This window comes from Miscanthus floridulus, chromosome 8, assembly GCF_019320115.1.
Source record: "Miscanthus floridulus cultivar M001 chromosome 8, ASM1932011v1, whole genome shotgun sequence".
Lineage (NCBI taxonomy): Eukaryota > Viridiplantae > Streptophyta > Magnoliopsida > Poales > Poaceae > Miscanthus > Miscanthus floridulus.
This window is the reverse complement of record NC_089587.1, coordinates 32,401,890-32,414,452: the sequence shown is the minus strand read 5'-3', so window position 1 is coordinate 32,414,452 and position 12,563 is coordinate 32,401,890. Positions and strand designations below refer to the sequence as shown.

The window sequence follows — 12,563 nt, the reverse complement described above, 5'->3', positions numbered from 1 at the left end:
TTTGAGCCTAATTAGTCCATGATTGAATACTAATTGCCAAATAAAAACGAAAGTGCTACAGTAGCCAAATTCCTAAATTTCGCCCAACTAAACAAGCCCTCACTCAAATCTGACTAAGGCCATGTTCGGTTAGTCTAGATTCCCTCAGGATTTTTGTTTCAAATGCTGAAATCTTATATAAATTAGAGAAGCAATCCAGCTAGGAACTGTTCCAGAGGTCAAAATCCGTGTTAACCGAACGAGGGCTACAGCCTGTTCGTTTGGTTGTGGCTTATTATAAATGATCGTAAATTTTCAACTGGAACAGTATTTTTCTCTCACACAAATCAGCCAGCAGTACTTTTTCATAAATCAACAACGATATAAACCAGCCAACCGAATATGTGCCAGTTGATGCGGCACGTAGGCAGGCAGTGCTGCCGCCGCATCGTCGACAAGCAAATCAATGTGGCCAGCCCTCCGCGTCCGCCTACTAGGCATTGATCGATGTGCGGGACCCAGCAGCTGAGGCTTCCACGGCTCCACCCACACCTCACTCCTCAGTTCACCCAAACTCATGGCGTGGCGGTTTGGCTGGTCGCTGGTGGACGCACTACGTCTGAATATGATTGCGTCCGTGCAGGCACGTACGGGCACGAGTACGGCGCGTCACTCATGGCGTGACGCTGTGTGCGGCCGGGCACGAGTACGAGTAAGTCGCGTCGCGTGTTCGCTGGTTAATTTCTGGGTTGATGGGTGCTAGCTTATTATAAGAGAAAACACTGTTGACTAATTGAATAAGTCTGGCTGAAACCGACGAACGAATCAAGGCGTGGCGTGATGCTATGGTTAAGGAGGCCTTGTCTCTGGGATAAGACTTTGGTTCAAACCTTATAAACTACAGTCTACAAATATCAGTATCTACCGGTACATCATTTACTTTGAAAATATCAAGTTACTCTCTCTAATATCCACAAGTTTATAAGGCATTTCACATGAATCGTGAGACAAACTTTATAATCGTTGACCGGTAATTTGACGAGAATAACTTTTAACTGTTGTAATTCAAACTTAATACTATTAGATTTGTAATCCAATGTACTGCCTAATAATCATAAACTTAATCACGAACAATATATAATTTACGAGACCATGTTATATTTTTTTATGACGCCTTATAAACTGGAACCATATATAGGGAATATTATTGACCGAATAGTAGTTTCTTTTGAGTTTTTTTAAGCTAAACTTACTTTTAGTAATTAGAGGCTCTAAAGCGCTTAAAATGAGGAAGGAATGGGGCCATTGCAATCTCTATCCAAGAGTGCCACACCAGCCAAAGGGGAAACTCTTTGATAAACTGAGAGTAATTAAATACCGTGTTGTAGAATTGTAATAGGTGACACTTTGTAAGAGTCACCATTCACCAATACAAACTACAAACCAAGCAAGGGCCATCACCAAATGTTTCCTTGGCTCTTGGGTCATCATCCTGCGACCCCTTAATTGGTGACGCTTCAGGAAGGTTCAATACTGATCAAGTGATCAACAGACTGAAGGAAGCAAATTAAAAGGTGACTAGATGATCATATGTGCTGTGTGTCGTGGTGTCTACTGGTACTCCATTATCGATCTCGTCTTCCTCCACAAACGTCTGACGTGTTTGTAGGGAAAAACCAAAGGCTCCCCTTTTAATTTGTCCCGTGCGTCCGCCGGTGTAACGACGGCCGATAAAAGGCCATGGCGAACATGCAAAATTAACGTACGTATGAACCAATTAAAGACGGCCACCACAGTTCGTTGGCGCGCCATAAAGTGTTGCTGTGGCATGCTCATCGATACAGACGGCATGTTCGCTGGTCGGTTTCTAGACTGGTTTGAGCTGGCTGGTGTTGGTTTATTGTGAGAGAAAAACATTGTTGGCTAGTTGGTTTGGGCTCGCTGAAACCAACAAGCGAACCGGCTGAGAACTGACGCTAAAAATTGATTGATTGTCGATGTTCCTTTTTTTCAATCTTAGGTCCTGTTTAGATCCCACCCAAAATCCAAAAATTTTCAAGATTCCCCATCACATCAAATCTTGCGACACATGCATGGAGCATTAAATGTAGGTAAAAAGAATAACTAATTGCACAGTTTGTCCGTAATTGACGAGATGAATCTTTTAAGCCTAAATAGTCCATAATTAAATAATTTTTACCAAATATAAATGAAAATGCTACGGTAGCCCGAAGCCAAAAAAAATTTTCGCATCTAAACGCGGCGTTATTAAGCCTGCGACGACGATTTGTTGAACCACGGGGGCCGTACTTGCCTCCGGTGGATCATGAGGCCCCGTACCATCTCTGCCTTTTTTTCTCTAGCTGTCTCAACTGTCCGGTCGATTAGCAATTCAATGGCCGAAATTAAAGTGATGCGTAATTATGGGAGGGAGGGAGGCATCCAATCTTATCGTACGCCGTGTCGCCTTGTGTGTCAGTATGTGTTCTTTTCCCCCAAAAAAATTTACTACGTGTACACTTTTCAGCTCATATATGCGGTCGATTTTTTATTTTTAACTCAACTGCATGTAAATCTCAACAAAAGAAAAAACTCAAGTGCATGTAGTTTGTTGTTTCTTCACGAGCCAAAAAAAAAAAAGTGGAGCTGCCAAGCTTATACGTACTACTTGTGATAAGCTCTACTGACAAACCCAAAAAAAGATTGCTTGCTGTAAGGCCCGGTTTTGTCCCTCCCCGTCTGGTAGGTAGTTTGAGTTGTGAGCAGGCAGTTCGATTTTAAGGATAAAATTGAATGCATAAAACTCGTGTGTCTAGAGATCAGTCACACACACAAGCTGACAAATTACATAAAGTATCATTACGGTGTCTCTTATATCAAGATCCATAATATAACTGAGTCTTACATCACACAGCGGAATATAGAAAGATAACTCTATCGTGGGACTTCATTACAGGGAAGGTCAACTGGTTCACCACAAGCCTAATAATCCTCAAGAAATTCCTCATACCCGTTGTCATTTGTTACCCATCCAGGATTTTTATCCAAATATAGAAATAAACAAGTGTAAGTACCTCCCGTACTTAACAAGATAACATGGGGTTATGTAGCTCAAAAAGGACGACACTGGTTTACTGCAGTTAGCACTTTTAGTAAGTCCAGATTTTATTATCAAGTTTAATCAAGTTATGCTTAAGCTCCCATTTAAACCCACATAATCAGATATCAGAATTATTTGCATCATATTATCATCGTAAACCATCATAAATGAACCATAATGAGTATCCAATTATTCTGTGAGTTTTTGGGGCCGCTCGTGACCGTGAGCACGGCTGTTATAACAGTTTGTAACCCTCTGCAGAGGTGGTGCACATTTACCGCGAGTCGTGATTCCCATATGCCCGGGTTAATTACTCCCATGTCACTGCCAAGGTGAGCAGGCAGGATATACTATGAAACCATTTCATAGGTTTCTCTAACAAGTTAGGGCCGCTAGGTTTTCTCGGCAGGCAGATATAGAAACCCCCTTTCCTATGGCACATATCCATCACGGCTATACACATAGGAACAGAGGCAGCCCTATACCCAATGTGGCAAGCCCCTTTTGCGCCATAAAGGTAACCTCTAACAAGCTAGAAAATGTCCTATTACTAAGCTAAAGTCAGAGCCATATGACTCTCCCGGTTGCACTATCAGTCCCAGTTTTTGCCGACAGATAAGTCCTTATGGAGGACTGGGAGCAACATGATCAAAAGTCATTTGCACATTCGCCCTATAGATCGGTTGTTATAAATCATGTTATACTTTTAGTTCCATAGAACCATTCAACATCATATAGATCATGTTCAGTTAGAGCACTAGCAATCTACCCATATGCAATTAACCCATAGGAGTCAAGAGAACAAGTCAACAAAAATGACTAGAATGTTCTTATGGTTATCAAAATTAGACACATGCACATGAGTAAATGATTAAAGTGAATAGGACATCAAGGTAGGCCCATGCTATACTTGCCTTGGTTCACAAACTCTTGCTGGTCCTGCTGGTCGTCGAGGAACTCTTAATCTCCAATGTTCTCCTCACCGTCTAAACGCGACCAACACGGTAACATACAACATTCCAAAAGTATTTATACAAAGCAAACAATCCTACAGTTAGAACAGTACACCAACAGTATAGAAAACAAGATAAAATGTTTATGAAAAGAACCTACTCCCTCCGTCCCATTGAGTTTGTCGTTGGAAAACCGTGCCCCCCTCACAATCCCGCTTCCCGAGCGACAAACTCAATGGGACGGAGGGAGTAAGTCTCGCTATGATCATGTCAACGCGAAGTTCACAAAAATCGGAGCTAAAACGTGAAAGTTATGAATTAAACGGGGTTTTCTATAGCACTTTATGTAATTAAAACTAATCATGAAATTTAAAAGTTGCAAACTTGATTAACAGTGGTACTAACATGTAGATTATGAAATTACGAAGCTAACGCATTTTGAACGGATCAATTCGGAGCTAAAACGACGATTTTATAAGCAAAACAATACAAATGGCATTTCTGTAAATACTGAAAACGTACTTTGGACTAAAACAGTTTAGTTTACGTTTTCAAAAGAAGAAAGCGTACTCAGGGAAATGCGCTATGGACTGCGGGTCCAATTTGCTGAAAACTGAGGGGGTTCTTTAGCAAAACCACCCGCGAAGGGGTATCAGCCACTAGTGGCCGTCGAATTTGAAATGAATGGCCAGATAATATCAGTGAGGGGGAAGAGAGGAGGAGACGCCGGCCGGCACAGTGACTCTGGCGGCAAGCACCATGGCCGGTGGCAAGGACTCGTCGGTGCGCGCGGTTCAGGGGCTAGGGGCCACGGTTCGGAGATTCGGAGAACCGAGGGCACCGGGGAGTTGCGGAGGAGCAGGGAATCTCAGCTAGGCCTATACGACGGCCGGAGAAGAGGGCCGACGCGGCGGTCGCCATGGCCGGTGAGCAAGAGCTCACTGGCGCACTCGTCTAAGGCACAAACGACCACGAAATAAGAAAGTAACGGCACTGGAGGAGAGAGGGGAGCACGGGGATTCTCACCGCGATGCAAAACGGGGACGGAGGCGGCTCAAGGACGACGGACGACGCGGATGGCGGACGGCGGACCTCGGTGTCACAGCGGTTGTGTCTTCCGTGCACAACGAGCGCGAAGGAGGGAGCGGGGGCAGCAAGGGGGGCGCGCGGGGGGGTCTCGGCTTCATTTTAAAGAGGCCGGGGAGCGGGCGACGCGCCCACGATGCGCGAGGAGCGGGCGCAGTTCGGCGGTGGTTTCTCTAGGCGCGTGCGGGCAGTTGCGGGACGCGCGGAAGGAAGTGGGGGAGGAGCTGACAAGCGGGGCCAGGATGTCAGCCGCTGAAGAGTGAAGGAGGCGCGGCGGCAGTTGCCTGACCGAGATGGGCCGGCGCGGCGATGGTTGCTGGGCCGGCGCGCTTGCTGGGCTCGGCGGGGCTGGGCTGGCGCAGATGCAAGGAGGGCCAACGGCCAACTGGGCCAGCGGGAGGGAGAAAGGCCATGGGCCGAATTGAAAAAGAAGAGGGGAGAAAAATGAAGAAACCTTTTTCTTTTTATTTTTAGAGTTTTTCAAAAGTATTTTCAAATGGATTTGAATTCTTTTGAGTTTAAATCAAAAACCACTCAACATATTAAATACAATGCTCCAGCATGAGTGCATCAACATGTTATTAACCTTATATTTGATTTTGTTTTCACAAAAATTATTTCTTTCCTATATTTCAATGCACACATAATTACATAATTAAATCAAATTTACTATTTTAAAAAGAATGTAAATTTTAGGGTGTTACAGAGCCCTTGTATCACGGTCGTTGATCCATTTCGCCCCGTTCACTTCAACTTATCAGCATGGTAGCTGTTCGATCGACTGATAAGTCAACTAAAACTAATTTATTGTGAGAGAAAAATATTACACGCCTGCCATGCTACCGTACCGGTAACTAAACGGCATGAAAAGCGATAGCCATAGCGACGAGGAGTGGCGCCACCGCCAATAAATAGGCGCCCGGGTCATCGGCCAACCCCCATCGCCCCCTGCTCATCTCATCTCTCTCTCTCTCTGGCTGCACTGCAGTCGGATCGGATACATCACTAGTAGCCGCGTGCTCATAACTGCTTCCCATCTGATCTGAGTCCCAGCCATCCTTGAGCCTCCCGCTCCCAGGGTAGTACAGGGTACAGGAACGAACAAGCAGAGGAGATCGGCAGCTGCTGATCGAGATGGCCGGAGGCGGCGACCACAACTCCCAGACGAACGGAGGTCACGACCAGAGGGCCATGGAGGAGGGCAGGAAGGAGGAGTACGCTGACCAGGGCTGCGCCGCCATGGTCGTCTCCGTCCCATTCATCCAGAAGGTACGGAGGCACTGTGAGATGAGATCTGCCAAAACTACTCCGTCTTCTTCGGCTCTTTCCCCGGCCCGGCCACCGCTAATTACTCTCCCTCCCTCCCTCTCTCTCTCTCTCTCTCTCTCTCTCTCTCTCTCTCTCTCTCTCTCTCTCTCTCTCTCTCTCCCAATATCAACATTCATCGTGTCTCGGTCAAATTACCTTCCGTTTTCGACCCGGATCTTGAGTTTTCCGGTTTCTGCGGCACTACATTCCATTTCGTTTCGTCTTTCTTTATAATATACGGAGTAGGTGTGTTTTAAAATAAGGTGGTTTTTTCTTTATCTCAAGATCCTACCGTACCGGTAACTAAACGTCGTTTGCTAGTTCAGGGTTAAGATGGATATGGTGTCGGTGTGCATGCATGGCAAGGAAAGCAGTTTAGTCTGTCCTTGTCTCTGTCACACCAAGATTCATGCTAGCTAGCATCCACCTAATAACGCTTGTCCCTCGTCTTGTTTGCATCTCATGTCATGACAAAATTAAGATTTTGGAATCACTAATATAAAAAAAATTGTCGGTGGTCGTGGTCATGGTCATGCCTGCAGATCATCGCGGAGATCTTCGGCACCTACTTCCTGATGTTCGCGGGTTGCGGCGCGGTGACGATCAACGCGAGCAAGAACGGGCAGATCACGTTCCCGGGGGTGGCCATCGTGTGGGGTCTGGCCGTCATGGTGATGGTGTACGCCGTGGGCCACATCTCCGGCGCGCACTTCAACCCGGCCGTCACCTTCGCCTTCGCCACCAGCGGGCGGTTCCCGTGGCGGCAGCTGCCCGCGTACGTGCTGGCGCAGATGCTGGGCGCCACGCTGGCGTCGGGCACGCTGCGCCTCTTGTTCGGCGGAAGGCACGAGCACTTCCCCGGCACGCTCCCCACGGGGTCCGAGGTGCAGTCGCTCGTCATCGAGATCATCATCACGTTTTACCTCATGTTCGTCATCTCCGGCGTCGCCACGGACAACAGAGCGGTAAGGAGGAGAGATGCATGAGGATCGTCTTTTTTTTTGTTATCCTTTTCATGCTGCAACTGATCGATCGACTGTGTGCAGATCGGGGAGCTGGCAGGGCTGGCCGTGGGCGCAACCATCCTGCTTAACGTGCTCATTGCCGGGTAACTACTCTACGTATCACTACGTACTATATACCTACGGGCTTGTTTAATTGGTCCAGTACCTACTAAATTTAGTACTTTTAGTTACTTTAGTAACTTTTTAATCAAACATTATGACTAAAAGTGATTAAAAGGGGTTTAGTCCTTCTAGTAACTCTGAAGTTACTAAAAGTGACTAAACCGTTTAGTAACTACTAAAGTTTAGTAGCTCGAACCAAACACCCTAAGTAGCAGTAATTACTAATTAGTAGGGCATTTGCATGAACTAGCATGCATGACATCAGCCGGGTTGTCACAGGAATAACTTTAAGCTTTTTAACTTTTCACACTGCGTGCACAAAGTGACAAACTATCGATGTTTTCCCAAGTCAAAAAAGAAAAAAAAAACAAATACGAAAAGAGAGAATAGAATAGAATATGTAGTAGGGCTTTGTTGTGGGTGCCTCTGTCGGTAGCAGGGTTTTATGGAGCCATAAAGACCGTCATGTGAGTAGAGAGTAGTCATGGCGTACTAGCAGGAGCAGCTACTAGTATGCAATGCCATTAATGTGAACGTAATACCACTCCTGTCCTGCTTAGGCTGCTAGTCTGTCTGAGTGGTAGGGCCGCCTATGTGTATGCAAATGCACTCTCTTCTCTTGTGAATACTGACCTGCCCAATAGACTCAGCCGCTTCTGACTTGTGTGCAAGTGGAATAGACGCACTAGTAGGGCCTTGTTTAGATGCCATTCAAATTCTAAGTTTTTTCACTCTTTCTCCATCACATCAATTTTTAGCCGCTTGCATGGAGTACTAAATGTAGGTAAAAAAATAACTAATTACACAGTTTAGTTGGAAATCACGAGATGAATCTTTTGAGTCTAGTTGGTCCACGATTAGACAATATTTACTAAATAAGACAAAAGTGGTACTATTTATTGGGTTGAAATTTTTTCGCAATCTAAACGAGGCCTACATCATATCATAGGGTTTAAAACTGAATAGTACTTAATTCACTGTTAAGAATTTTTTTACTGTTAGTACAATATTTTTTACTTGTTATTAGTAACAATAACTTTAAATTAAATTAATTAAATTTTGGAAATGAACTCGTACTAGTACCGCCCTTTTCTTTTCTGATGATTGACTTTCAACCTTGCCGATGGTGGAAAAGAACGAAACCAAGAAACAAAGAAAAGCTTTTGGATTGACAAGCCCATCCATGATCCATGTGCTTTTGTCTTGTGGCAACACAACAGACCCGTCTCTGGCGCGTCGATGAACCCGGCCCGGAGCGTGGGCCCTGCGCTGGTGAGCGGGGAGTACCGGTCCATCTGGGTGTACGTGGTGGGCCCCGTGGTGGGGGCCGTGGCCGGGGCGTGGGCCTACAACCTGATCCGCTTCACCAACAAGCCCCTCCGCGAGATCACCAAGAGCACCTCCTTCCTCAAGAGCATGAACAGGATGAACTCCGCCTCCGCCTCCGCCTGAGCACCGACCACCATGGCCATGGCCGCCGGCGTGTCCTGTGGAGGGCTACTCTGCTACTGCTAGTAATTTAGCCTACTACACCTATTCACCTGTGTGTCTGTGTGTGAGAGTATATACAATTCCTGAGTGCGTGTGTGTGGATGGATGGAAAAATATGGAAAAGGTGCCTAGCTACGAGGTACCGTGGTTTGTTGGAGCATTCATGTGCATGTGCCACAACTATGCATGCATCTGAGGGAAGAGGACGACTAGCTGCTATGTACTGTGTCTTCGATTCCGGGCAACTCTAGCTGGTTAACTATAGTTGGTCTACCCCGTGAATGTCCTTAATTGGCCTTGTTCGGCTGATCCTAAACCCGACTTTGATCCGTTTTTTTTTTCATCCGGAATAATATTTTTCTCTCACGAAAAATCATCCGGAACAGTAACTTTCAGCCTGAATAGTAACTTTTTTGGGTCAGCCGAACACAGCCTATTTTTTATAAGCAATTGCTGCATTGTCATGTACGCCGCCTATTTTGCCAACTCAACTTATGTGTTGCTGAGATATGCATCCCTCTGCTTAGCCTCTTTGTTGTCTCTTATGTTTATGTTGGCTTAGATTGTGTTCCATAAGGTATAATGCAGGCTAAGCTGATATAGGCAACCAATCCGACCTGTATCTTCTTCGAGGCTGCAAAGAATGATCAGGGTAGCTTTATTATCTCTAAACTAAAATTATGTAGAGACCAACATTACCTCGAATCCCTCCCAAGAAAAGAAAACTTTCTAGACTGTTATTCAGGGAGCGGCGGGATGAGTGGCAAGTCTTCACTTAGATCGCCGTCGTCAGGTAAGGCCTCGAGGCTGCACATATATATATAACATTGGCCGCTGGCGGGTTGGTAACGTGTTTGTACAAAGCACAAAGGAGAGCTACGTTCAGCAGCCTCGGTGCCTGTTCTAGAACTCAGAACCAAAGCGCCATTACTTGAAGCTTCCCTTGCTGCTTGCTTCAGTTATCAGCAAACAGTTGATGAGTACATTTAGTAAAGCAACTTGAACGTACAATCAAACCAATTATCAACAAAAGCTATGAAAGTGTATCGGTGGTTTTATGGAGGACATAATCATAACAATAACTTTGCCACGAAACATGAGGAACTAAACTTTTTTATTGCGTTAATAACCGTGTCCTGATTGACATCAAACAGTAACTGACAATATTTCGCAGTCAAGAAGATGCCAATATTCTTCGTTTCACATGCTATTTGAACATGTCACTAAAAATCTAGTGCATCACTCCATAACATTTCAGTTCTCAAGTGTGATAACAGAGGGGCAGCAGAATAATCAAAATTATCAAACTGATTTCTCACAAGCGTATTATTGAACACATTATGTGCATGAAGTAAATCAGCCCCTAAACTTAAATATGTCAAACCACAAGTTGTCCAAACTTCTTATATATACTTGCATCAATTAGTTCACTAGCTAGGCCACCAATCCCCATCATCACCAAGCCAATATATCAAATAACACACATATCCCTTTTATGCCAACATATCCATACAAGCAACCACTTGATATGTATATATAAAGCAGTAGCAAGCAAGATGGTGATTTCATCAATACATATGACAAGCGAAATATTGAATCGAGAGAGGACACCGAGATTTATGTGAAAATCCCTTGCAGGAAAAAAACACGAGAACGACTAGACAAATCCACTATGAGATTAAACAGGTGGGAGCCAACAAATGAGGGGAGGCTCCAAATCCTCAAATCCTCACAAATGTCTCTTTTTTATATTATTGGTAAATTTGGTGGATCAAACTCCCTCTCTCTCTCTCTCTCTCTCTCTCTCTCTCTCTCTCTCTCTCTCTCTCTCTCTCTCTCTCTCTCTCTCTCTCTCAAGCTCCTTAACCCTAGCTGTCGATGCAGAAAGTGACCAACTAGTAAATATTTGTCGTTTTGTCATATGTTGTGATCGGATGTGGCATAACACTCAATGACACATGGTTTATACTGGTTCAGGTAACGTGCCCTACGTCCAGTTTGAGTCGGTCGGTGACTTTATTCCTGAGCCTAGGTGCTCGAAGTTTGCTGTGGGGTTACAACCGAGAGGGAGTAAGATGGGGGTGCAAGAGGTCCGGTCGGACTCTGGACCGAAGGGCCGAGAGAGACGGGAGCTCCTACGTGTTCTAAGTATTCGAGCGTGTGCTCTGTTAGAATCGTTCGAATCGTAGGTTGTTCGAGTCGTTCGTGAATTGACCTGGTGGTCGAATCGTTTGAATCGTTCTCCTTTTGGAGGGAGCGCATCCCCTTTTATAGATGAAGGGAACGGCTTTACAAGAGACAGTGTGAAAGAAAGAGCGTGTGTGTGCTACCTAGTCTTGTTGCCCATGCCGTCGGGTACAAGACGGTTTGTCGGCGCCCATAACACTGTTGATGTTCAGATGCATGTGGTAGGTTCCATCGTCTTCTTCTAGTATGGCAGATGTCGGCGCCTACCATATTGTAGGATAAATGTCGGCGCCCACAACATTGTTCATGTTCTAACATGTCTGGAAGGTTGCGGTGCATCCTTCTGACACGGCCTGACAGTACTATCCTGCAGGTGTGCAGGGTACGGCCCTTGATATTGCGGTTGATTGGAGCACCCTGCCTTACTTGCTCTGTCCGTTTCCTAGGCTATCTCGCGGGCGCCTTCATCCACCAATTGGACGCGCTGCTTAGCTTGACCAGACTCACCACACCTCAGCGTCCGGTCAACAACAGAGAGCTCCTAGAGCCTTTAAAACATGACCGGACGCGTCCGTTCACATGTGACCGAACGCGCCACCGCCTAAGTTGGGTCGTTTCCAGAGAGCTCCCTGAGCCTCTATTTTGCGACCAGACGCATCAGGTCAGTCATGATCGGACGCAGCACCTGAGTTCGTCCTTCATGGCCTACCATGCGTCACTGCTGCTCCTCACACCACCACGTCAGCGTACGTCAGCACTGACCGGACGTGGCCACTGTGCGTCAGGTCACCTCTTCGCCCAACGTCCGGTCACTCGACCGAGACCGCGCGCTCCCTGCTGTCACTAGACCGGACGCGCTGGTCCTCCTGAGGCCAGCGTTCGGTCACTCATAGTGACCTGTTTCGCCTCCGTTTCTTCATCGAGTTGATCCGTTTCAACTCTAACTTCTTTCTCATTTGCAAATGTGCCAACACCACCAAGTGTACACCAACATGTGTATGTGTGTTAGCTTTTCACAAACATTTTAAGGAGTTAGTCACTCAACTTGCCACGCCACTCGATCCTAGCGACGATGCAAAGTTAGATCACTCGAGTGGCACTAGATGACCAATATACAAACAAGTTTACCATTCTTGATAGTACGGCCATCTATCCTAAACCCGGTCATCAACTCCTCTACACTCCTATGACCGGTGAAATGAAATGCCCTAGGTTATACCTTTGCCTTGCGCATTCCATTCCATCTCCTCCAATGTCGATGCAACACATGCACCAACATGATCAACAATGATATGATCCACTTCATATCATCACGTGATCATATTGGTTCAT

At 45.8% G+C, this 12,563-nt stretch overlaps 1 protein-coding gene across 1 annotated transcript; it reads left to right on the top strand.

The window, feature by feature from the left end:
- The first annotated feature begins 6,061 nt into the window (after window positions 1-6,061).
- Window positions 6,062-9,360, top strand: LOC136471509 (aquaporin NIP1-1). Its single transcript, XM_066469237.1, has 4 exons — window positions 6,062-6,387; window positions 6,969-7,391; window positions 7,473-7,534; window positions 8,774-9,360. Exons 1-4 carry the CDS (start codon window positions 6,253-6,255, stop codon window positions 9,003-9,005), a joined length of 852 nt encoding a protein of 283 aa, XP_066325334.1. The 5' UTR covers window positions 6,062-6,252; the 3' UTR covers window positions 9,006-9,360.
- The last annotated feature ends 3,203 nt before the right edge of the window (window positions 9,361-12,563 follow it).